Raw genomic sequence first — 23,289 nt, forward strand, 5'->3', positions numbered from 1 at the left:
CCTTTCATCTCTATCCTGCCACTTCAGATCCAGCTCAGTGGCGACTGGAACCCATTCCCACGCGGTGCCTCCCCTTGCAACACACATTTGGGATTCAGCCAAACTGCTAGTGGGATAGGTATCCACAGCACCCAAAAAGGCAGCCTATTTAGCATAAACCAGTTCCCGGTTGGCAGTGTCATCATAGAGCGTGGAAACCAAGTGAGCTGTAGAGTGAGCTCTCATCCCTCTGAGATAGAGCAGAGGCACCTTGGCAGGAGCAATGAATTTTGCCCTGGCAATGGCTGGGCTGCACCTGGCTTGTGGCAAAGAGGATTCACTTTCTGTTGCTGTAACCCATTAACTAGCACCGCCCATAAGCAAACAAGCTGTGTTTAGCCAGCAGCAAGGTGTAATTACACCTACCAGGAAGTCCCAGGTGGAATAAACCTCCATGGATTAAACATTGCTGCATGCTTCCCAGTTGTGGTTTCCATCTGCCACGGTGCTGGGATGTGTGTGCGTGCGTGCATGCCACACTCACACCCCCAACCTAGTATTTAACAAACAGATTTTGTTTCCATGATGATCCAACACCCATCATTGTCCTGACAATTTCTATGGCTGCCCATAGAGAGGAACTGATGGTTGTCAGCTTGGGGGATTTTATCACAAGCCTCATGAGGTTTGGGGTTTGTCTTAAAGCGCCAGCTCCCAGAGTCATTGCATTACAGGAGAAATGCAGATTTCATTGAAAAAAGGAAGAAAGTTTCTTGACCTTGTGGTTGTGGAGAAAAGCTTGAGAAGGTGACCTGAGTGCAGCCGAAAGTCTCAGAAATGAAAAGGCAAAACAAAAAAGAAAGAACTCAAAATGTATCATTTAAAAAAGCCAAAACGAAAGATGATTTTTAAGCCAATCTCATGATTTTTGAATGCTTGGCATTGAGAACATTGCGCTTCCCGTGTTGGCGTATGAATAAGCAGCCCTCCCGTTTCAGCAGCACCCGATGTTTCACACACTAGGCGCACGCACAGAGCCGCCAGAATGCAGCCACCTCTGGGCTGGCGAGCGCCACGCTGCGCAGCAGAGGAGAAAGGGGAGGAGTCTCGGCCCAGATCCTATATGGTAACGTCCGCCACCTCGTCACTACCTATGTGTGCAAACCTGGGCCCATTGCCATGGCAATGGGGTGTGATATGCCCGTTGCCATGGTGACCAAGCACCTCATGCCATCCTCACACCATGTCACAGCTGCCCAGGTGCCCATCACCGTGGTAACCAAGCACCTCTTCATGTCCTCACCTGATGTCACAGCCACTTGGTGGGTGGGATGGGCCTGTTGCTGTGGTAACCAAGCCCCTCATAACATCCTCAGGCCCTGTCATGGTGTCATGTCTCGGGAGGCCCCAGTGATACCCACCCACAGCCTGCCTGTCTTCCCTCTGCAGGCCCCCAGCCACCCCCTAGCTGGGAATGAGGCCTTATGGGGGGAGGGAGGGTGGCACTGCCACACCCAATATGGCGGTTCAAGTGCCACACCCAAGATGGTGGCAAGACCCTTGTCTTCATGCCCCTCGCAAGGAGGCGACGGGTTTCCCTTCTTCCCTGTGGCCACACTCAAGATGGCACCTGACACGTGCTTCTCCCTCCTCGCACGTCCAGAGATGGCGGCCACGGGAAATTAGCAGTCCCCTTTTATGCCACTCTCAAGATGGCAGACGCTTGGCGGCGCTCACGAGGGCGCCCGACTGCCGCACTCAAAAGGGCAGCGTTCGACAGGGCCCCCTTCGGCCACGCCCAAGATGGCGCCCGAAACGCGCTGCCTCCTTTTTTTTTGTGCCACACCCAACATGGCGACCACCGCGGGGCAACGAAAGAACCCCCCCTCGCCGGCGGCGGAAGTGGGCGTGGTTTTGGCGACCACTTCCGGAGCGAGAGGTCAACACCCGGCTCCTCTCCTCCCGGCAGGGATGTCCCCCGCCATGGCGACGGACGGGCCCGCGCCGGCTGAGCTGCTGCTGCAGCGGCTGGAGCGGGCGGGGGGCAGCGGCGGCCTGTGCAGCCTGGAGGCGGCCGCGGCGCTGGGCCTGGAGCACCAGCAGCTGGTGGGGGCCGTGAAGAGCCTGCAGGCGCTGGGGGAGGTAGGTGGGGCGGGGCCGTGAGGGGCTGGGGGGGTCACATGGGGCTGGGGGGGTTTCGGGGGGGGACTATTGAGCCTGAGGAGAGTCTGAGAGATGGGCGGGGGGGAGGTAGGAGGCTCACGGGGAAGGGGGAGGGGCTGTGAATGGGGGAGGGGAGGGCTCCAGTGGGGTGGCCTTCAAGGCAGCAGCCCCCCCACCCGCACCTCCAAAGTTCCCTTCTCTTGTATCTCTCTTTACCCCCAGCCTCACTAAATACCGCCCCCCGCACCCCCCACACACACTGCCTCTGAAATCCTTGCTTAATCCAGCCCCCCAAACCATCCCCCTGTCCCGTCCCTTGGCACCCCCAGTCACCTCCAGCATCTCTCTGATCCTTGCCGGAGCTCCCTCCGCTTCTCACCCTGCCCTTCTTGAGCAGCCGTGGGGTTGTGCTGGGTCCCTGCTGGCCTGGAGCAGGCCCAGCTGTGGCTGTTGGAGCATCCATGTGGTCCATATAATTACTCGGTCCCTTTTAAATCTTGCTATGCTGGTCTCAACGATGTTTGGTGGCAGCGAGTCCCACAGGCTTGTCACTTGATAGATACATAACCCGTGGAACTCCTTGCTACAGGATGTTGCTGTGGTCAAGAACTCAGCAAGATTCAAAGCGGAACAGCAGGAATATCCAGAAGGGTGATAGCTGATGCTAAAATAAGAGTCCCAGAAGGGATAAAAACACCTCATGCTGCCCAGTCAATCTATGAGAGAGCAGGGGGAGATCTTCATGGGGGCAGATTGTCCCACACTGCCTGCTGTGGGGCTCTCGTGCCTTCCTCTGAAGCACTTGGTGATGAATACTGTTGGAGATGGGTACTGGGTTTAGATGGGCCTTAGATCTGGTCCAGTCTGGCAGTCCCCGTGTTTCAGAGTCCCTCTGTACTCCCCTCAGGTCATCGAGGCCGAGCAGCGATCATCTAAACACTGGGAGCTGACGCCCGAGGGGAAGGAGATCATCCAGGAGGGAAGCCATGAGGCACGTGTCTTCGACAGCATCCCTGCCGAGGGGCTGCCCCAGAGCGAGCTGATGGTGAGGCTGACTTCCCACCCCCCACGTCTTCAGTTTCCTCAGCGTCTCATCTCCTGTCAGAACTTTGCTTTTTCTTCTACATTCTGCAGCCTGGCAGTCAGGGCTCCTGGGTTCTCTTCCTGGCTCTGGGAGGGGAGTCGGAACTAGTGAAGTGAGTGCGGGCTGGGAGTCAGGACGCCTGGGTTCTGTTCTCACCTCTGTTGCTGTGCTCTTGGACATGTCCCCTCTCTTCTCAGTGCCAGAGTTTCCCCATTTGTAAAATTGGGGTAGCTCTGGCCTTCCCCTGGAGGGTGTTTGTGATGCTTGACCAAAGTGCCTGTAAATAGCTATGAGCTGTTGGAGGCAGGGCTGAATACCCTGCTTGTGCCCCCTTTCCCTGTGGGTCTTCCTCTTCTGCTCTGTCTGAATCTGGGCCTGGATGTGAAATCTCTTTTGTCTCATTGCAGAAACTGCCGAGTGGGAAAGTGGGGTTCAGCAAGGCCATGTCCAACAAGTGGGTGCGGCTGGACAAGAACGCAGACGGGGGTCCGCGCATCTTCCGGGCTGTGAGTGTGTTTCGTGCCAGGGCTTTCGTCAGAAAGGAGACTTCTAAGCTGTGCCCATCCAGGCCCCAAATCCCCCTTTCAATCCCTCCTTCTGGGCCGAGCAGAGACCCATCAGCTCTCGCAGCTCGGTCGGTGCTTGGGCGAGCTCTGGACAGGCGGTTGGACCCCTGGGGCTGAAAGGCACTAAGGACATATAGACGGTTATTCTGCTGTCGCATCTTGAACCTACAAAACCCCCAGCTTGTGCTGGGCAAGGCTCCCTGGGCACCTGCTGAGGCTGCTTCCCCTGCCCTGCCGGGGATGGGGGAGTGCTCCTGTGCCAAGGGATGTCCTCGCACCCAGCTCCGCCCCTCTCCTGGGCGCTCACCGCTGCCCTCCTGTCCCCCAGGTGGAGAGTGTACAGGACTCCGTGAGGGAGAAGCTGCAGCTGGTGCAGCAGGGAGAAGCTGAGAGCCTGGAGGAGAAGGACAGGAACGAACTGAAGAAGCGGAAGCTCCTGACGGAAGTGTGAGTTGAGCCTCCCCCTTTCACCTCCCCGGCCTTGATCCCTCTGCTGCTGCAGCACTGTCAGGAGCTGGGATTCTGCCCAGCAGTAATGTGGGGAGCTGGGACTCCCGCAAGCAGACATGGACCAATTAAGCGCCCTTTTATTGCATCAGATAACCGAAGGGGTGCACGTTCCCCTCTCCTCACTAGAGGGCAGCAGCTGGTGGGGTCTGTTTCCTGCTGCTGGCTGCAACCCTGTTGCAGTCCCTCTCCTACCTCTGCTCTCTCCGTTGCTGGACGGGGGGGGGCTTGCCATGCCTGACGGCCCCCCAGCTGTGCTGCTTAGCCAGCCCCTTGCATTTGCCGGCATGACCCAGCAGGGACATCAAATCCTGCCGAGGGCCGTCTGTGTCCTGGATTGTAGCAGCCAGCTCTCGAATGCACAGGTGCAGCCTGCTCAGACTACAGATCCCAGCGGCAGTGCTGCTCGGGTGAAGACGGAATGGTCCATGCTGGGATTTGTGGTCTAGAGGAGCTGCCAGGCCCAAGGGCCCAATCTGGTTCGTTATGTTAACGGGCTGGCTACTCTGCTGTGCTCTTCTCCTAGTCCCAAGCGATGATCTTGGGTGCTAGGCTTCCCGCTGCCTCCTGCCGGGGTCAGCTCTCCAGCTTCCCTTCTCGTGTACAGGATCATCAAGACGTACTGGATCAGGAAAGGCAGTGCCTTCAGCACCTCGGTCACCAAGCTGGAGACAGACCTTACCCCAGAGATGATCGCCAGGTGAGGGGCCCGCTGCTTCAGCTGGAGTCTGCAGAGCGCTGGGAATGTGGGGAAGCTGCCCCGGCACACTGGAATCCATTGACACGTGTAAACGTGGTTATTTGGAACCTGTCTACATACATGCAAGGCCTGGCTGCCTGTGGGCACTCCTGCTCTGGCAAGGTTCTGTGGCCTCTGCGATGGAGGATGGGGGCAGCTGCTACCAAGCTCCCTCGCTATTTAAAACACTGTGAACAGGGCTGTGAGAACCTCACGAGCTGCGATTCTGTTGTAGAAGCTGCAGGGTTTTTTCTATGGCTGCTGCACATTTTGAGTGGTGGAGCGGCCCTGTGTGCCGGGTCGCAGCTCCGCTTGCCCGGATTTGGCCCAACCACCCCCTGTGGGCCAGTTGGAGTGGCGTTTTGTCGTGGGGCATGGGGTCAGCGTCACTCAAAGTGTGGGGTTTTTTTTTTGTTTTTTTTTTTTTGTTTAAACCCCCACCCAAAACTATACATAAGGTTTAAAAGAAATGCACAACACCCGATTCTCTGGGTGTCAGCTGGGGTATCTGGGCTTCGAGTGGCCTGTGCCCCTAGCATCTCCCACTGCTTCCTCTTGACCCACTTCTGGCTGTGGCTCAAATGTTGACCCAGCCCCGTTCTCTGGGCTCCAAGCTCCAGGTTTCACTCCCCCCTTCACTGTGGGTTCAAATCCCCCTGGGATCCCCTCCGCCTGCTGGTAGATGTCCAAACCCCATGTGGCTCAGCCTGGTGGCTCTTTCAGACAAGCATGGATGTTGACAGGCCTGTGGCCCGGGTTCTCATGTCCCACTGTTACATGCTGGCTGCTGCCCTCTACCCCAGAGCTGGCTGCATTTCAGTGGACTCTAGTTGGACGGCAGGTGCTGTAGAAGGCCGTTTAGTTGCTTCCCCAGGTCTCTCCCCACTGTGACCTCTCCCCTCTCCTCATCCGCAGTGGCTCGTGGCGTCACCTGAAGTTCAAGGCGTACAACTTTGAGGCGCTGGGGATCATGCCCGAGAGCGGCCACCTCCACCCGCTGCTCAAGGTCCGCACTCAGTTCAGGCAGATCTTCCTCGAGATGGGGTGAGCAGCCACGTCTGCCCCTGCTGTCCCTAGCCCGGCGATGGGCACAGGGTGTCTGCCCAGGGGGCAGCGGTGCAGAATGCAGAGCACGTCCTGCGGAGTGGGTACCAGCCAGGGGCTGCGCAGCTGCCTCCAGCTCTCGTGCCTGGGAGGGGCAGGGAGACCGAGCTCCTGCTAGCCCAGCCTAAGGGCCTGGGATGGGACTTTTCCCTTCAGCCCGATCTCCAGGGTTGGCAGCCAGGACTCCTGGGTTCTATCCCCAGCTCTGGGGTGGGAGTGGTCCCTAGGGGTTAGAGCAGGGAGGGTGGGCGTCAGGACTCCAGGGTTCTCTCCCTGGCTCAGAGACGGGGCTTTGGTGGTGAGAGCAGTGGGGGTTGGGAGTTGAGGGTCCTGGCTCAGCTCTTCCCTCGCTGTGGCATTCTGGAGAAGTCGCTTCCCCTCTGTGTGCCCGGGAACGTGGGGCTGCCCGGGTGTGTGTGTGTGTGAAGCTGCAAGAGCAGGTGAAGTCTCCTCTCACCAGCCAGATGCCTGCAACACCCTCACTGGTCCCATTTCTCGCCCAGCTTCACGGAAATGCCAACCAATAACTTCACGGAGAGCTCCTTCTGGAACTTCGACGCCCTCTTCCAGCCCCAGCAGCACCCGGCCCGCGACCAGCACGACACCTTCTTCCTGCAGGGTCAGTCCCCCCCCGCCCTTCCCCTCTAGGGGGTGCCGCCTGCGATCCAGCCCTGGGGCCGGGGAGTGGCTGGCTCGGGGGGGGGCAGGGATTGGTTCCTGTTTTTGAGCTTGCTGGGCCTGCACCAGTCCCGGCCTGGCCAGATTTCCTTATCTGGATGGCGCTGGTAGCTGTGGCAGAGGAGCTATGGGGAGTGCCTGGACCCTGGAGTCCAACCCCCACTCGAGAGGGTGCTTGTCTGGGGCGCAGTGAGGGGGTGGAAAGCTCACCCAGCCCGGTGGCTAAATGGGGGGCATCAGGCTGGGGGGGGAGGTGCAGCTGAGCCCTGGGCCCCCTCCCAGACCGGGCAGCTGGGAAGAGTCACTCCAACCCCATTTGCACCTCCTGGGTTCCCCTAGACCCTGCTGAAGCCACAGACTTCCCCATGGACTATCTGAAGAGAGTGAAGCGGGTCCATTCACAAGGAGGCTACGGCTCCCAGGGGTGAGTGTCCCCCCGCTTGCCGGCCACACTTGCAGCCCCACGGGACGGGCTGATCTCAGGGATGCCAGACACGGGGCTGTTTCCTCTCTAGGAGGTGCTGGTTCTGATCCAGCTCAGGCTGGGGGGCTGGCTGGCTTGCGGGTGGGGAATGGGACTCGGGGCCTCTTTGCTCTAGGCTGCCCCTTCTGTCTGGGGCAGCTCCCCTCTCCCATCTCTGTCTGTGGGGCGCTTGGATGCAGGACCGTCCAGCTGGGAGCTTGCCAGCACTCGGGGGAGTGGGGAGGGCGACATTGTGCTGCCCCTTTCCGCCAGTGATCTGGGAAAACAGCCCCTCCCACCTCAACCCCTGGCGCCATGGGGCAATCCCCAGCCCAGGCTGGGCTGGGATACTGCCCAGCGTGTGCCAGTCGCCCCATGAATCCCTCCCCAGGTACAAATACGACTGGAAGCTGGAGGAGGCGCGGAAGAACGTCCTGCGGACACACACCACGGCTGTCAGCGCCCGCATGCTCTACCAGCTGGCCCAGCAGGTGGGGAGCTGCCCCCCCCGCCCCTGCCGTGCCCCTGCTGTGCAGGGTCAATCCACCAGCCCCGGCTGCAGCTGCATCTTGGCCAGGCCCGGGGCCCCACCCTGACAGTGTTTGCATGGGGTGGGGAATGTGGAGCTGCAGGGGAGCCAGGGCAGAGCTCCTGGGGGTCACGGGGGAGGGGGGAATCTGGCCTGGGGCAGGGATCCCATGTCACGGGGGGCTGGAGGCCTGGTGGGAGGGGTCTGGTGGGGGAGGGCCAGGGCTATGATTGACGCCTCTGTTCCCTGCCCCCCAGGAGAAGTTCACCCCGGCCAAGTATTTCTCCATCGACCGGGTCTTCCGGAACGAGACGCTGGACGCCACCCACCTGGCCGAGTTCCACCAGATCGAGGGGGTGGTGGCCGACTACGGCCTGACACTGGGAGACCTCATGGGCACCCTCAAGGAGTTCTTCACCAAGCTGGGTACGTGCCAGCTGGGGGGGGGGTTGTACAGTTCCGTGCACTGAAGGGCTGGAAAGCTGGGCTCCCCGAGGAGTTGGCAGTATGGGGGCAGCAGGCTGGGGGAGCTGGCGTTGGTGTTTGGAGGTGCTCAGTGGTACCTGTTGCCAGCTAACACCCAGGGTAAGACCTGATCCGGGGCTGAGCTTCCACCACCAGCAGTGGGGCACAGGAGGGACACGGGGGGTCTGGTACAACACAGGGTGAGGGCAGGATGGAGACCCAGGAGAGGACACGGGGTCTGGCAGGCCGTGGGGTGGGGGGAGAAGGGAGACCCGGGCAGGGTGTGGGGCACAGGAGAGGACACGGGGTCTGGCAGGCCGTGGGGTGGGGGGAGAGGGAGAGGACACGGGGTCTGGCAGGTGGTGGGGTGGGGGCAGGGGTCCCGGCGGGGTCTCACAGCCCGTCTCTCGGCAGGGATCACCCAGCTGCGTTTCAAGCCGGCCTATAACCCCTACACGGAGCCCAGCATGGAGGTGTTCAGCTACCACCAAGGTGAGGGGGCGCTGGCCCCTCACGGCCAGATCGCCCCATCTGGCTGAGCTGCCGGCTGGGGCCTCCCCCCGGGCAGAGCCGGCAGCGGATGCTGCTCCCGTGGCAGGAGGCTGTGGGGGTTCTGGGATGGGGGGGCTGCAGGTTGGGTGGCAGGAACCCCCCAGCTAGGCTTAGCCAGGGTGCCCACTGCAGCATCTCCTCTGCCCCCTGGGGCTCCAGCAGCAGCTGCACAGACCAGCGGGGGGGAATCCCACATCCCCCGGCAGGCAGGCGCTGCAGAGCTGCTATCCTCAGACACGCCCTGCCCCTCGGAGCCTGACCCAGCAGCGCCAGCCTGGCCGGGACCTGCTGGGTCCAGCCTACAGCCATCCTGCCCCCCTACCCCCCCACACACACACACAGAGGGACAAAGGGGTGGGGTGGGGCGGCGACTGGCTCCGTGGTACCGCCCCCGTCTCTGAATCCCCAGGGGAAGGGCCGAGGATCCCCCTCAGACCCATCCACTCCAGGTGATTCTCTAGGGGCCCGGCCGGCACTAACCGAGCTGCCGTCTCCCTTCCTGTTGCAGGGCTGCGGAAGTGGGTGGAGGTGGGTAATTCGGGGATCTTCCGCCCGGAGATGCTGCTGCCCATGGGCCTGCCGGAGGGCGTCTCGGTCATTGCCTGGGGCCTCTCTCTGGAACGGTGAGGAGGGTGTGGGCACGGCTTCCTGGCACGGGTGACTTTGAGGGTGCCAGCATGGGGCAGTCAGGGCCCCTCGCATCTCCTGCTGCCGGGGGCGGGTGGGGGCATCTAGCCCTTGCCATAGGGCTGGCTATGCTGGGACAGGGCTGGAGATGCCCAGTGTGGCTTCCAACTTCTCTCCCCACCTGGGGCCTGGCCTGGCCCTGCCATGACACGGGCAGGTGCTAACGATTTGCGCTAATCCGGGGGGGGCTGAGCGATCCTGCGCCCGGGGTCGGGCATCTGCGCAGCCTGGGCCCAGCTCCCACTCTGGGGTTTAGCTTCCCTCACCCAGTAACAGCCGGGTCCTGGGGATCTGGAGTGAGGGGTACCGGCAGAGCTGGAGGGATCCCTCCTCTCCCAGGGTTGGGGGATGTGCTGGGCCTGTGCCCCCAGCAGCGGATCCCTGGGGCATCCCCCCATCAGGCCCTAACAGCTGCCTTCTCCTCCAGCCCCACCATGATCAAATACGGCATCAACAACATCCGTGAGCTGGTCGGGCACAAGGTGAACCTGCAGATGGTCTACGAGGGCCCCCTCTGCCGCCTCGACGCGTAGGCCCTGCTGCCGGCTGGCCCCTTATTTATTAGGGTCCTCTCCTAGGGGCTCCCTGCTGGACACGCCCCTTAGCAGCGAGGCCAGGGAGTGCCCCCTGCCCTGCCCTGCCTCCCTGCTGGAGGATATGGCCCTCAGGAGGGGTTAAAGGGCAGTGGTGTTGTGGCAGAGCTGCCCCGGACGGGGGCACCTGGGCCCCAGCCCCAATAAAGGGATGGTGTCTGGGCTGGCATCTCTGCTCTGTCTCGAGGGGGGGGACAAGGCTTCCTCCCTACAGCCCACACTGCGTACGGCCGGCAGGGGGGTAGGACTCCCAGGTTCTGCTCCTGGCAGCGGGCGGGCTGGGAGTTCTCCTTCAGCGGTGAGTGCAGAGGGTGTAGTGCTTAGCACATGGGCCTGGGCCTCAGCCCAGGTGAGTTCTCTCCCTGTGGTGGGGTGGGCAGGGGCATGTCCCAGCCCTGTTTACTACTAGGAGGCAGAGGCCCCTGTTCAAATGCAGGGGGGGTGAGGGGCACCAGCAGAGTGGGGGGAGGAAGGGAGCCCCATGCTGGGCTAGCCAGGGCTGGTGGGTCAGGGGTGAGGGGCACTGCCCCACTGCTCTGGCAGGCGCCCCCTCTGGCGTGTGGGGCTCAGGGCTGCGTGAACCGAGCCAAGCAACATCAGAGTCAATGTTTTATTTTACAAAAGGATCCCGGGCCCTGGTGCTGCCAGGGCTGGCGGGTGCCCCCCACCAGTGCCACAAGGCAGGAGCCGTCTCCACAGCCAAGCGCCCCCCCCCCCCCCTTCCCTGCAGCACAGCTGCCATCCTGGCTGGGGCAGGAATACCCCCCCGGGGGGAAGAAAATAGCCCCTGCCCTTCCCCTCTCCAGGCCTCCACATCCCTGCGCTGGGGGGGCAGAGCGGGGCCTAGCTGCCCATCCTCAGGCAGGGCCAGCAGGAAGCTCTGCTGGGGGCACTTATTAGCCAGCGAAGTTCCCCCCCAGTAATGGGGACCCCAGCTGGGTCGGTGGCATCTGGTGATGGGCACGAAGGGGCTGGGGTGTATGGTAGCCCCAGCTCATACCCACAGGGGGGTTGGTCTTGTCCATCCCGGCCGCTGGCTGGCCCAGCCGCTGGTCTCGGTGCGCCCTGGCCCTCCTGGCCACAGATCGCCAGAGCCTGGCCCTACGTGGGCTCGGGGATCCCCTGCAGTCCGATGTGCACGTGGCTGTGGGGCTCAGTCCCATGGGGCGGCGCAGGGTGGAACCCTGAGGGGGGCGGGGTCGCAGGATCCAAGGCATTCTTGGCAGGGACATCAGGTTGTGGCCCCAGCAGCCAGTCTGGGGGAGATGGGACAGCAGTGAGGGGGGGTCTCCCTGCCCCCCAGCCCCTCGGCCCTGGCCCCTCAGTGTCTCAGCTGCTCTGACTACAGCTCCCTTTGGGGAAACTGAGGCATAGAAGTGACTTACCCAAGGTCACTAGAGTTGGGGGCAAGGCTGGGAACAGAGCAGAGGTGTCCTGACCCGCCCTCCCCTCCCTCCCCGGCTCCAATTTAGGACTCCTGCGTGCTGTCCCAGCTCTGGGAGGGGAGTGATGTCTAGTGGTGGGAGGGGGGGGCTGGGAGCACAGTTTTCATAGCTGCTACCTCCCCCAGTCGGAGAGCACTGGACCAGTTTACGTGTCTCCTCAGAGCAGTGTGAACCAGAAGGCAGAGCACTGGACGGGACCTCAGGAGTCCTGGGTTCTCCTTTGGGTTCTGCCACTGGCCTGCAGTGTGACCAGGGGCAAGTCACGGCCCTGCTGTGCCTCAGTTTCCCCTCTGTGAGATAGGACTAATGCTGCTGCCCGTCCAGCGCCTTGGGGCTGCCTGAGGCCCCCTGCTGGATGAGAGGTTCTAATAGACCCAGCCACCCTGCTGCTGCAGTGCCGCCACCTCTGGGGTGGCTCGTGGCTGCTGTTTAACGCCCCACAGAGCCGGTGTAGCAGAGGCAGATGAGAGGCTGCCCTAGTGGGCTGAGCCGGCAGTGAGGGGGGATGATTTTCTGCTCACCATCCCCCCCCCCGGCTCAGGGCTGAGAAGGGTCTGTCCCACTCCACCCCCCCACTCACCTACGAAGTCGTGGGCCAGGTCCTTGATGAGGTGCCCCACGATGGCGTAGGCCACGCCCACCACCACCAGCGCCGCCATGAGGAGGTAGAGCACAGCCTTGGGCAGGGGGATGAGGTCGTGGGCGGGCGGCTTGTACTCGCTGTAGAGGGGCTCCTTGTCGGACGCGTGCTGGGACAGGAGCCCCGGCAGCTCCGTGCGGTTGAGGCTGGTCAGGTTCAGGAGCTGCACGGCGGCCAGGGCTTCCATGGCCTAGGGCGGGAGGGGAGACGCCTGGGGCGGGAGCTTCAGGGCGGGCGGAGATGACCTGCAGGAGGGGGACAAAGATCTGGTTATCCCACTTCTGGATGGGGAAACTGAGGCTGGGGGGGGGTTTGGCTCTCCCCAGCCCATGTAGCGAGCCGGTGATGGCTGGAACCAAATCCCAGGATCCTGCCTCTGGCTTTATCTGCTTGATCACACAACGTCCTGACTGTGGAAGGAGAACCCAGGAGTCTGGACGCCCAGTCCCTGCCCCCCTCGCTCTAACCTGTAGAGCGCACCTCCCTGTCCTCTGCTCTAACCACTGGACATCACTCCCCTCCCACACCCACTACTGGAACCCAGGCCTCCGGCTCCCAGCCCTGCCCATCTGATCTAGGGCCAGGAGTCCTGACCAATCTTCCCTCTACCTGCTTCATTGTACAACTGCCAGGATAAGAAGCCAGGAGTCCTAATTCTCCCCGTTTAACCACTAGACCACACTCCCTGACTCCCCGTCCCCCCTTCTGTAACCCCTAGGCACTGTTCTCACGCAGAGAATAAAACCCAGGAGTGCTGAGCCCCCAGTCCATCTCCCCGTGCTCTAACCCTACACCCCACTGTCCTGCCAGGGCTGGGGTTCCCTTCCCGTCCCCCCACCAGGCTCCCCCTGCCCAGCTTGGTCAGCTCCTTTGCCCAGCTCGGGGCAGCCCGTGTCAGGACAAACTGTCCCTTCGGCTGGTCCCTCACTTGCTGCAGGCTGGCCCCAGAGGACGGGGCTGGCTCTCGGGGAAGTGGGGAGCGGTGGGAGCTCCCGGGGGCCTGTGTGGCTGCAAGGGGACAGCTCAGACTCCTGGGGGGGGGCAGGGGGGGTTGGCCAGCGGAGGAGGAAGAGCTAATTCAGAGCAATAATATTTTGCATTCTAGTAGCCAGGAGTCCTCAGCCAAGAGCAGCCCCTGTTGTACCAGCAGACAAACGGACCCCCTGAGATCAGGGCCCCTGTTGGGCCAGGGGGTGCACAGACCCTTCCCCCATGTTCAGGGTTCCCCCTGGGCTGGGGGATGCCCAGACCCTCCCCCCCCAGATCAGGGCCCCACCTGCAGAGTGAGCTCACCTGCTAGGCGGCCCAGGCAGAACTTATCCTCATGTTACTGAGTGGGGAAACTGAGGCCTGGAGAGACCAAGGGACTTGCCCAAGGTCACCCAGGCCGTCTGTGGGACTCTTGTCGGGGGGGAGACCTGGCTGCTTTGAAGCAGCACAGTCCTGAGGGCAGGGCCCTGCTTTCTGGGAAAATCCCCTGAAATCAAAGCAGTGAAGCCCCACCCCAGGCAACCGCCCATCGCCCAGCGTTGGTGGGATCCGCCCCCCAGGTATCTCCTCCGAGGTGTCCCAGGGCTTGCACCTGGCCCCAGCCCCACCTTGCCTCCATCCTCCACCCCAGGGGGCAGTCACTCCAGGTATTCATCCAGCAGCAGAACCGCCCCGCCCCCCCCCTTGTCAGCCATCCCAGAGGAACAAAGGGTTCAGCTCAGCCCCCAGTAGAGAACAGCTCGGCCCCTTCCCCCCCCCCAAAGCCTTTACCAACATGGCCCTGCTCCTGCTCCGGCACTGCCCGGCAGGCCCTCTTCCCCATGGAGCGGGCAGGACTCTGGGGCCGTCTGGCCCGTGCCAGCCCATCCAACAGGGATCTGCCCTCTCTGGAGCTGCCCCCTTGGGCCTGCTGAGGCGGGGGTCGTCCGCACGTGCCAAGCCAACCCCCCGGCTCCACAGTCACAAGCCCCCCGAAATCACAAGCCTGGGTTCAAAACCCTGAGCTCGTCCAGGGGGGGCTGGTTATCTGCCAAGACCCTCTCGCCCCCCCGGCTCTCGGGCTTCTTGCATGACAGCAAACATCCCCGGATTTGGCCACCCCAACGCTCCTATGGCCAGGTCCCCACCCTCCCAGCAGCGGGCTCGCTCTCGGGGCCCCCCGGAGCTGTGTTAAGTCTCGGGGGAGGCGACTCCGGGCTCAGCCCACACAGTCAGGGGCAGGCATGGGCCCTGCATGGCTCAGTTCAGCCCCGGCCCGGCAGCCAGCGCTCTCTCGCTCCAAAGCCAAGCCCTACATTTGCCTGCTCCCTACAGGCCAGGCCGCCTCTGGGTCCCAGCTCCTCTGCGAAGACAGGGACAGTCTCTCCAGGTCTGCAGCACCTAGCACCGGGTCCCCGATCTCAGCCAGCTGGTGTGTGCTGTGCCTGGCACCATGGGGGGCCCTGATCTCAGCTGGGGGGGCCGAGCAGCACCCAGTATCCCAGGGGGGCCAATTTCAGGCAGGGATCTGTGCAGTGCCTGGCACCATAGGGGGCCCCCAATCTCAGCAAATGGCACCATCCATGACAGCCTTCCCCACCCCACCCAGACCAGCTGGGGCCTCCACCTGCTACCGTAATACACATAATAGAAGTGTCCTCTTCTCGCCTGGGGCGAGCGACCCCCAACCCCAGAGAAAGAACCGTGGGCATAAGAGCAGGGCCAAGAGGTAACGGCCGGACAGGAGCGCTGCCATCCTCGAGCCTGCCCTGCCCTGCCCAGCCCAGGGCTCCCTCCAGCCAAGCCAGTAACTTCCCGGCTAGAAAGAGTCCCCCAGGCTAGAGTCTGTGGCTCCCCGGTGCCCCTTGGCGAGTCAGTTCAAGGAGCAATTCACCCCTAGGGTGAGCCCACAAATGGGCTAGGGGCTGGGGGGCTTCCCTCTCCACAAGCCGGCTAAGTCCCTTTGCGTAACAGCTTGTGCCGGCGGGTCTGCGCCAGGAGCCAAGGGCTTTGCCGAATGCTGAGACCGGCCCTAAGCTTTCCAAGCAGAAGCCCCTATTAAGACTCTCAGATTTGTGGGGCTTAAAATAACTCCCCCAATGGGCAGGGCATGGAGCGAATGCCAGGAGCAGCAAAGGGGAGGGGGCGACAGCCGCCAGGTGAGGAAGTCACTGCTAGAGAGACACGGGGCAATGGAGAGCTCTCCGCGCAAGCCCCGGTAACTGGCCACCTGCTGCCACCCCACTGCCAGGAGTCCAGGCTCCTACAAGCCCATTGCAGCTCTGAGCCCACCCCAGGACCACAGCTAGAACCCAGGAGTCCTGGCACCCAGGGCACTAACCAGAGCAGGTCCTGGCTCCCAGACCCCTGCTCTAACCACTTGGCGCCATTCCCCTCCTAGAGCCACTGATAGAAGTCAGGAGCCCAACTCTTCCAGACTCCATCGCTCTCCCCCTTCTCACCTGGGCTGCGTGGATCCCGTCTGCCACCGGGGCCTGATGGTGCATCTGTTCCCACTTGCTGGCTTCCCCCAGGCAGTGGACGGGCCTGGCCGGGAGGCGGCAAGTTAGGAGCCCCTGGAGCGATCAGCCACAGCCCAACCTTCTTAAGGATCAGAGCCCGACAGCTGGAGGTGAGCATTAAGGGAGAGGCTCCGCCCACTCCGTTATGTCATCACCAGGGCTGGGGGGGATTGGCTCCCTGTGGGGGTTGACTGGGGTGCTTTGCCAGGGGGAGACCCCGGGCCTGTAGTTAGCTGTGTGGAGTTCTGCACCGGACGCCTGGGTTATATTCCCAGCTCTGGGAGGGGAGCGGAGGACTAGTGGCTGGAGCAGGCGGGCTGGGAGCCAGGCCGCCTGGGTCAGATCCCCAGTTCATACAAGCTTCTCAGCTGGCAGCTCTTAGCCAGTGATCTCCTCTGTCACAGCGCAGCGGGACTCCAGGCTGGGGAATGGGGAAATCCTGCTTTCCTAAATGCCCTTGGCAGCTTCCATTCCCTGCCGTGTTCTTCCTCACGTCTGGTTCCAAACCGCTGTCGAGGGGCGATCACGTTCCACCCTAGACTCAGCTGCTTTAGATGAAGTGGGTTCCGCCTGACGTGTGACCCAACTATCAGGTAAAAGACATGACTGTGCAGTGGCTCCCTCTGTCAGGCCACAGAACAGCAGCGTGCCTTGTGCACTGTCCCAGCGCTAACACGTCCCGGCTCCACTTGTCCAGCCCTGAAACGCAGCCGCCTCGAGGGAGCAGCGCGGCAGCTGTCTAACAGGCTCCGCAATGCTGCAGAGCAGTTGGGGACAGGAGGATCAAGCTAGCTAGTGGTTCCTGGCTCTCTTGCCGCCGCTCGAGTCAGCCGGCCGTGGGAGCTGTGGGCCGGGCTTTTCTTTGCAATGCAAAGACCCTCCATTATTTCTTGTAATGAAGGACTGACATCTAGCGCAGCTCTCGAGTTGCTGGTTGGGTGCAGCCCCCCCATTCCAGTGAGGGGGACGGGGATAAGTAGGTCTAGAGGCAGCCTGGTTTATTGGCTAGGGCACTGAACCAGGACCCTTGGGTTCTGTTCCCTGCCCTGCTGTCCGACCTTCAGCTAGTGTGTTCCTCAGTTTCCCCTCCCAGCCGGTGTCTATTTAGCCCATGTGTGCATCCAGCACGGTGGGACTCCCGGGACTCAGAGTGGAGCCTGAGGCACTATGAAACTAGAGGTGCGTGTAGTAATTTCCACACTGGCCTTCCTATGATGAGCTGAATTTGGGAGTCGCTGCATGGGCAGAACCCAGTGTGGACAGGTGTTTATCACCCAGCCCTTCACTAAGAGGGGACTGGGGGGGGGGTTTAGAAGCTGGAATCGCTAGTGCCGGAGCACAGCTATTTACCAGCTGAGTGAAGGGCTAGCTATGTCTGCTAGTGGGAAGCAGGCAGGAGCCTCTCTGCACTGGGGACACGCTGGGAAGGCGAGGATGGCAAACTATGGGGCCAGGCCAGTTGTGGGCTTGTCACAGGAGCCTCTGGGGCACAGAAAGGGCCCCTTTTGTTCTTCCTCACTTCACCATTCCTGCTGCCTCCCCCTCTGCCTGCTCATGAAGATGACGAGCTATGAGTGTGAAGAGCAGGGGGGGTGTTAACGAGGCAGCGTCAGCATTGGGGGCGGGGGGGGGAAGAGAGCTGGTGTGAAGCGCTGATGCAGGAGATGGGAGTTGACGTGATGCAGCACAGGATGAAGCAGGGGCCTGATCCTGGAGCTCTGCTGGATGTAGGGACTCGAAGGAGCATGGGAGGGTGCTCACTGCCAGTTCACTCGGCTGTCTTCTAGCCACCGAGGGTCTGCAGATTCCACCCAGCAGCGATTCCCGCAGCGTCTAACTGTCCTGAAGAAGGTGGGGGGAAGAAATGGGGAAAACGCAGGAGGTCTTATGAAATGGAGGTGAAAGAGAGACAGATGCTAAAGAGCCAGAGGGAATCACAGGGTCCTCTCTGTCCAGCAGCCTCAATTAAAAATAAATCAGACAAGCCCCTTTGTATTCCTCACAGCCATGTCTTGGCTCTTTGGGTGCGTCTACACTACGGAGCCCATACTGGCATCGCTATGCCGGCACAGTCCCTACGTAGATGCAGCCTAGGCCAATAGGAGTTTTTTTGTTGGTGTAGGAACCCCACCACCCTGAACAATGTTAGTTATCTCATCAGAAGGCCTCTTCTGTCAACACAGCTGCATCTATACTGGCGGTTTTGTCAGCAAAGCTACATCAGGGATGTGGTTTTTTCACACCCCTGACTGACTATTTTAAAGTGTAGAACAAGCCTTTGCCACCAGGCACACTGCAGAGCGACAGCAGAATCCCCTGCAGGTAAAGGACTGGGGCATATGAGAGAAGGAACAATCTCATGTCAACTAGAAGGCAGTGGACTAGTTGATCAGATGGATCTGATCTGATCTGCAAGGGAACCGGCCTTCTTGTCAAAGCGACCTGGCTCTGCAATGCCGAAGGCAATCTGCTGCTAATTGTATTTAGGTGACGAGGTGAGAAGCTGAGACGTCAGATGTTGGCACTTCCATTGCTATAAATATCACCCTGCTGTTCATTGCACAGATGCCAGGTTCAGAAGAGAAGCTTCCGATCTGAATTTCTATACACGGGGCATTAGCCCTGATACACTCGACATGTGAGAAATAAACACCCGCTGAACTTGACATGTTCAAGGAAGGAGCTGGTGGGAGGTACCTCTAAACTGAACCTTGCTCCTTCAGATTTGGGCAGGGAGCCTGAATATTGAGTGCCTGGGAAAGCAAGAGGGTTGAGGTGCTGGACAGCAGAGGGGGCATAGAGCGAATAGGCAAATCTTGACATGTATATAGTAGTCCAGATACAGAAGTGATGGATAAAGTGGTGTGAGCTGCCCTTTCACTCAGACTCTAGCTATGTGTAAAAGGGGCTGGAAGAAAGTTTACATTAAACAAGGCCCCTGGAACTCCGTCTCCAGGATTACCATGCTGCCATCCCACCCTTGTCTGTTGGGCAGTTTGCTGCATTCCTAGCGCTCTGCTCCTCCAGGGTCAGTTTCAGCATATTCCTCCTGGCCTGTGTGAGTAGATATTTCTTTGTTTAGTAGGGACAGTTTCCAGATCTTAAATCCTCTCTGAGAAGGGAGAAGAAAACAACCAACCATCAAGCCCTGTTTCATAAGGTGGAAGATGCTGCTATTCCAGGCACCAATGGATTACAAGTGTAAAAATAACGCCAGCTGGAAGAACTAGCCTGTGATGTCACCCAAATCCGAGACAGGAACCATTCACAAGCTCTTACTGAGCAGGGAACATGCGGGACGGTTTCGTTTAACTGAATATCCCTCAATCGTAAACCTGTGAAATTTTGCCACAAAATGTTCCTTTACAAAATGTTCCTTTCTTGTCCAAAGATCCCTGGAGTGAGGTGAGCTCTCAGATAAGGACAGAAGTGTCTATTTTATGATCAGAAAGACAATAAGCTTTATTAGTCTTCTTGCTGCCTTATTTTCTTGTTGATTCCCTCCTCCTGCTAAAGCTGCCAGAATACCAGCTTCCTGTAAAACATCTGGATTTTTGTGATTTTCGGAGGCTATCGTCCACACTACAAGCACGGGGTTTTCCATCAATGTAATTAGTCCACCGCTCTGAGAGGTGGTAGCTAGGCCGAGGGAAGAATTCTACACTGTGTATACAATGGGAGTTTGGTTGACCTGACTATGGTGCCGTGGGCACAATATTTTTCACAGCCCTGAGCGACATAGCTAGGTCGATCTAATTTTCAAGTGTAGACCAGGCCTGAGTCGCCTTATTGGAACAAGGCACCAGTCTCCTATTGAATTTCAATGGGGTCTAAACACCTATGTGGAAATCCCAGCCTTCTTCAATGGACTGTTTTTTAAATGGTGCTTTTTAGAAGCAAACAGAAATGAAGGCGACGAACCATGTGTGAGGCATCCCTTGTTCTTAAATACTGGACCTTTGATCAGTCTGAAATGGTTATTCCTGGATAGGGCCTTCCCTTATGGAACTGAGGATGGACTGTCCTTAACGAGAGGAAGTCAGTAACTGACACGAGCCTTTTGTCCAGATGTTCATTTGTGTGTAGATAGCATGAGGCCTGCGTGGCCATTCAATGGTCGATTCTCAGTTATGCTGCCGTTATCAATGTAAAGGAGGCTTAAAGTAGGTGGAAGTGGTTCCAGAGTGCAGCTGTTTTCTTCTTTTCAAGGCCCATTGGGATCCACTGGCAGTAGAGCATAGACTAGAGCAGCCTCAAAGCCACTGTAATATACAGGGTCCTGCACAGCCTCAGAACATGGAGACAGCTGAGTTGCCTTAAAGGACCCATCCTCAACCTAAGCATAGGAACAAGGGAACTGAGAATCATACCTCTGAGTTCTAATCCTTGACTCCGCTGTATGTCACTGCAATTCCTTGCGCCTCAGTGTCCCCACCTATAAAATGGGATAGCATTTTGCGATCCAAGGATTAAAATATAAATGCCTGAATCCCTCCGAGCAGCAGGATTAATATAATTTTAATTAGCCTTTGAAATGCAAGCGTAGAATAAGGTAAATCACCATAAATAGGAGAAGTTACATAGACCAAATCTATGGATTTCCAGACAGTGGGGATGTGTTTGCAACTTTGCTTCGTTAATAACATCAAGTATTAAAAACAAAACCAAGATGGTTTAACCATCTCCTGGTGGTCTCCAACTACCCATATACCAGATTGGATTGAGGTAGGGGGAGAACTGAACTCAGCAGCAAATACATCTCAGCAGACGTTGCATCCTCTGGTTGGATACTATCATGTAAATTTGTATTAAAGAGCTGTCTCGCCATGACACCAAGAGTGCCTCTGTCTTACAGTGTTTTTTTAATCATCATGTTTTCAGCACCGTTGGCAACTGCCAGTTTATTTTCATTTCTTATTGTTTGGAACCCATTGCATTCAGATGGGCATGAAGAACAGTGAAATGTGAGGATGCCCTGAGATCCTGTGCTTTTGAGCCACTGAAACCAAAATCTCCTGTCGAGGAGCCTCTCCAGAGGGGCTAAAGCAACAGTAAGGGTAGTTGATGTTCGAGCTTCTCCCAACAGCTCTCCCAATGAACCTGAAACCTGCCAGGCCTAATCTGTGGCGATCTAGGATTTCTTAGTTCATCCTCTTCTATGGCCACCTAGGACTGAATGGAGAAAATAGGGAGAAATGAGCAAAGCTCTTCCACACGAGTACCCCGTACTTCTAGAACTATTCCAGTCCTGGGCTTCCCTCCCCTCACAGCTCTGCTAATGTCCCGTAGTCCCCCTGCTATCCCTGCCGCACACAATTCTGTTGATACCCCTCAGTCTCGACCCGAAACCCCTGCTATCCCAGCCCTGGGCTCCCCCTCCTCCAGCTCTGCTGACACCCCTCGATCCCCACCCGCAGCCCCTGCTAGCGCAGCCTTGGACTCCCCCCTCCCAGGCTACACCGGTGCCCCTCAATCCTGACCTGAAGCCCCCCCCGCTATCCCAGACCTGGGCTCCCCCTGCCCCAGCACTGCCAATGCCCCTCAATCCCCACCCGCAACAGTGATACAGACAACTATCTTGGGGGAGGAAGGCCCTAGCTTCTGTTCCAAACTGTGTTTCCTTTAGGCGTTAATGCAAGCTCTACATTTGGGGGATGAACCCCCCGCCCCCCCACACTGCAGTTCTCTGCACCCAGGCCCAGGCCCCCTGCTAGTCCAGCTGTCTCTAGAGCAGCGAATCCCCCCAAACTGTGCAGTGGCTGGATGTGCCCCCCAGGCAGCCTGGAACCCTCCCCCACGCCTGCGACTCTCCCAGACTGTATCCCACACAGCTCTGCCCCAGCCTAGCCCCCTCTCCAGCCCTGACCCCCACCCCCAGCATGGCCCCCCTCCAGCCCTGCTCCCCCCACCCCCAGCCTGGCCCCCCCCTCCAGCCCTGTTTCCCCCCCCCTCCAGCCCTGCTCCCCCCACCCCCAGCTTGGCCCCCCCCCTCCAGCCTTGCTCCCCCCACCCCCGTCCTGACCCCCCTCCTCCAGCTCTGCTCCACCCCACCCCAGCTCTGGACCCCCCACAGCCCTGTTCCCCCCACCCCACAGCCTGGACCCCCGTCACCTCAGCCTGGCCCTCCCCCCACTTTGGACCCCCCCATTCCTCCTTCCCTCCCCACCTCTCATTGGAGGAGCCGAGGCCCGGGAGGGCGCTGATTGGCTGGCAGGGATGGCATTCTCCAGCCCAGGCCCCGCCCACCTCTCTCCTCTGAGGCGCCGTTGAGGGGGGTGGAAGTGGCGGGAAAGGCTGTGGTGAGGGGGGAGGGGCTCTGGGAGCCCTGCTATGGCAATATAGGGGCCACCCTCCATGGGAGCCACAGTACAGGCCCCCCAGTTCTATATGGGGTCCCCCTGGGAGCCCTAGATGGGTCCTCATCCGTCTATGGGAGCCTGTCCCCGTGGGCCCCTCACCCCCCATGGAGTCTCCCCCACTGCCTATGGCTGTCCCATGGGGGGTCCTTCCCCATAGGGGCCCCTCACACCTGCCCACTGGGGAGCCCCCCCAGCCTGTCCACAGGGCACTGCCTGCGCGTGTGGGGTCTATGGGGAGCCCCTAGGTGGGAACAGAAGCAGCACCCCCATCCCACAGCATTACATCTAATTAGGGGGTTAATTTATGCGCACACGCAGGGTGGGATTCCCACGTCTCTCCAGCGAGCTCCACACGCGCTCAGCTGGCCCCCACCCACCGCCTGGAATGGGATCGACTCAACGGGTTTGGGTGCATTTAGCCCTTACCGTCGCTCTCCAGGCTCGGGGCGGGGGCGGATTCTCTGAGGCCTGTTTTGGCCATGAGAAAATCTCGGCTCAATTGGTCTTTCCAAACGCAGATATTAAGAGTCACACTACTGCCAACCCGCAGCTGGGTCCAGCCCGAAACCCTGCACAAATGGGCTTAAAATTAATGAAGAGAAAAATAAATTGGATTTCTGCTTATTTGCTTTCCTTAGGGGTCATGGTTTCAAGCATTTTTCCTCAACCCCACGGCCTAGAAATGACTTTTCTTTTTTGTCTTTAATTCAAACTGAAATGCCCACGTGATCCCAGGAGCTGGGGCTTTAAGAAAAACCGCTAATATGCTCAGAGTTGGCAATCCTGAAGTCAGGTTTTTCCCAGTAAAACGCATCTAGTTATATAAAGGAGACAGGGCGTGGAGGGGAATTGGAAGGAATGGTCAACAGCTAGCTTCATGCAACATTTCCCCTTAGGAAATGATGCGAATTTAACAATAATACGTAATTCTCTCTCCTTTTAAAAATTAATTTCCTATACAGTTTTGAAGATCTTGGCTGAGGTCACACAAGGTCACACTTTCAAATCCAGGTAACCAGTGAAGGTTCTAGGTGCTTTATTTCTTATTCATTATTATTATTTCTATTATGGTAATTGCTAGAACCAGTTGACTGCACTACACACACCCATAATAAAAAGACATTCCTTACCCCCACAGAATTTACAATCTAGGTAAATACAATTGACTTATACAGCTAGAAACATAAAAATGTTTATAGATGTAGTTTCATAGTCCACGAACAGGAATTAGAGGTGCAGTGGCTT

General features: G+C 59.1%; 2 protein-coding genes across 3 annotated transcripts; one reads left to right on the top strand and one right to left on the bottom strand.

Moving 5' to 3' along the window:
* Window positions 1-1,918: 1,918 nt before the first annotated feature.
* On the top strand, window positions 1,919-11,923 carry FARSA (phenylalanyl-tRNA synthetase subunit alpha). Its single transcript, XM_067560468.1, has 13 exons — window positions 1,919-2,121; window positions 3,050-3,187; window positions 3,634-3,732; window positions 4,121-4,239; window positions 4,907-4,999; window positions 5,954-6,082; window positions 6,646-6,761; window positions 7,160-7,244; window positions 7,675-7,774; window positions 8,070-8,238; window positions 8,692-8,769; window positions 9,338-9,452; window positions 9,944-11,923. The coding sequence occupies exons 1-13, from the start codon at window positions 1,951-1,953 to the stop codon at window positions 10,047-10,049; spliced, it is 1,518 nt and encodes a 505-aa protein (XP_067416569.1). The 5' UTR covers window positions 1,919-1,950; the 3' UTR covers window positions 10,050-11,923.
* SMIM44 (small integral membrane protein 44) lies at window positions 10,826-15,759 on the bottom strand. Of its 2 annotated transcripts, XM_067560469.1 has the most exons (3): window positions 15,626-15,759; window positions 12,135-12,439; window positions 10,826-11,365 (listed from the first exon to the last, which is right to left on the bottom strand). In XM_067560469.1, exons 2-3 carry the CDS (start codon window positions 12,379-12,381, stop codon window positions 11,211-11,213), a joined length of 402 nt encoding a protein of 133 aa, XP_067416570.1. In that variant the 5' UTR covers window positions 12,382-12,439; window positions 15,626-15,759; the 3' UTR covers window positions 10,826-11,210. The 2 variants fall into 2 exon arrangements, with proteins under 2 accessions (XP_067416570.1, XP_067416571.1); XM_067560470.1 differs by lacking the exon at window positions 15,626-15,759 and having other exon boundaries at window positions 12,135-12,573.
* Between the last annotated feature and the right edge of the window lie 7,530 nt (window positions 15,760-23,289).

This window comes from Emydura macquarii, unplaced genomic scaffold (assembly GCF_026122565.2).
Source record: "Emydura macquarii macquarii isolate MOO-44397 ecotype Brisbane River unplaced genomic scaffold, CSIRO-AGI_Emac_v2 contig_2292, whole genome shotgun sequence".
NCBI classification, from domain to species: Eukaryota; Metazoa; Chordata; order Testudines; family Chelidae; genus Emydura; species Emydura macquarii.

Bases quoted from the DNA above. Each gene is read 5' to 3' on its own strand.
- FARSA (XM_067560468.1), top strand. From the start codon at position 1,951: ATGTCCCCCGCCATGGCGACGGACGGGCCCGCGCCGGCTGAGCTGCTG. The intron at 7,245-7,674 runs GTGAGTGTCCCC...ATCCCTCCCCAG, and splicing joins GGAGGCTACGGCTCCCAGGG to GTACAAATACGACTGGAAGC. The intron at 8,770-9,337 runs GTGAGGGGGCGC...TTCCTGTTGCAG, and splicing joins GGTGTTCAGCTACCACCAAG to GGCTGCGGAAGTGGGTGGAG.
- SMIM44 (XM_067560469.1), bottom strand. From the start codon at position 12,381: ATGGAAGCCCTGGCCGCCGTGCAGCTCCTGAACCTGACCAGCCTCAAC. The intron at 11,366-12,134 runs GTGAGTGGGGGG...CATCTCCCCCAG, and splicing joins CCTGGCCCACGACTTCGTAG to ACTGGCTGCTGGGGCCACAA.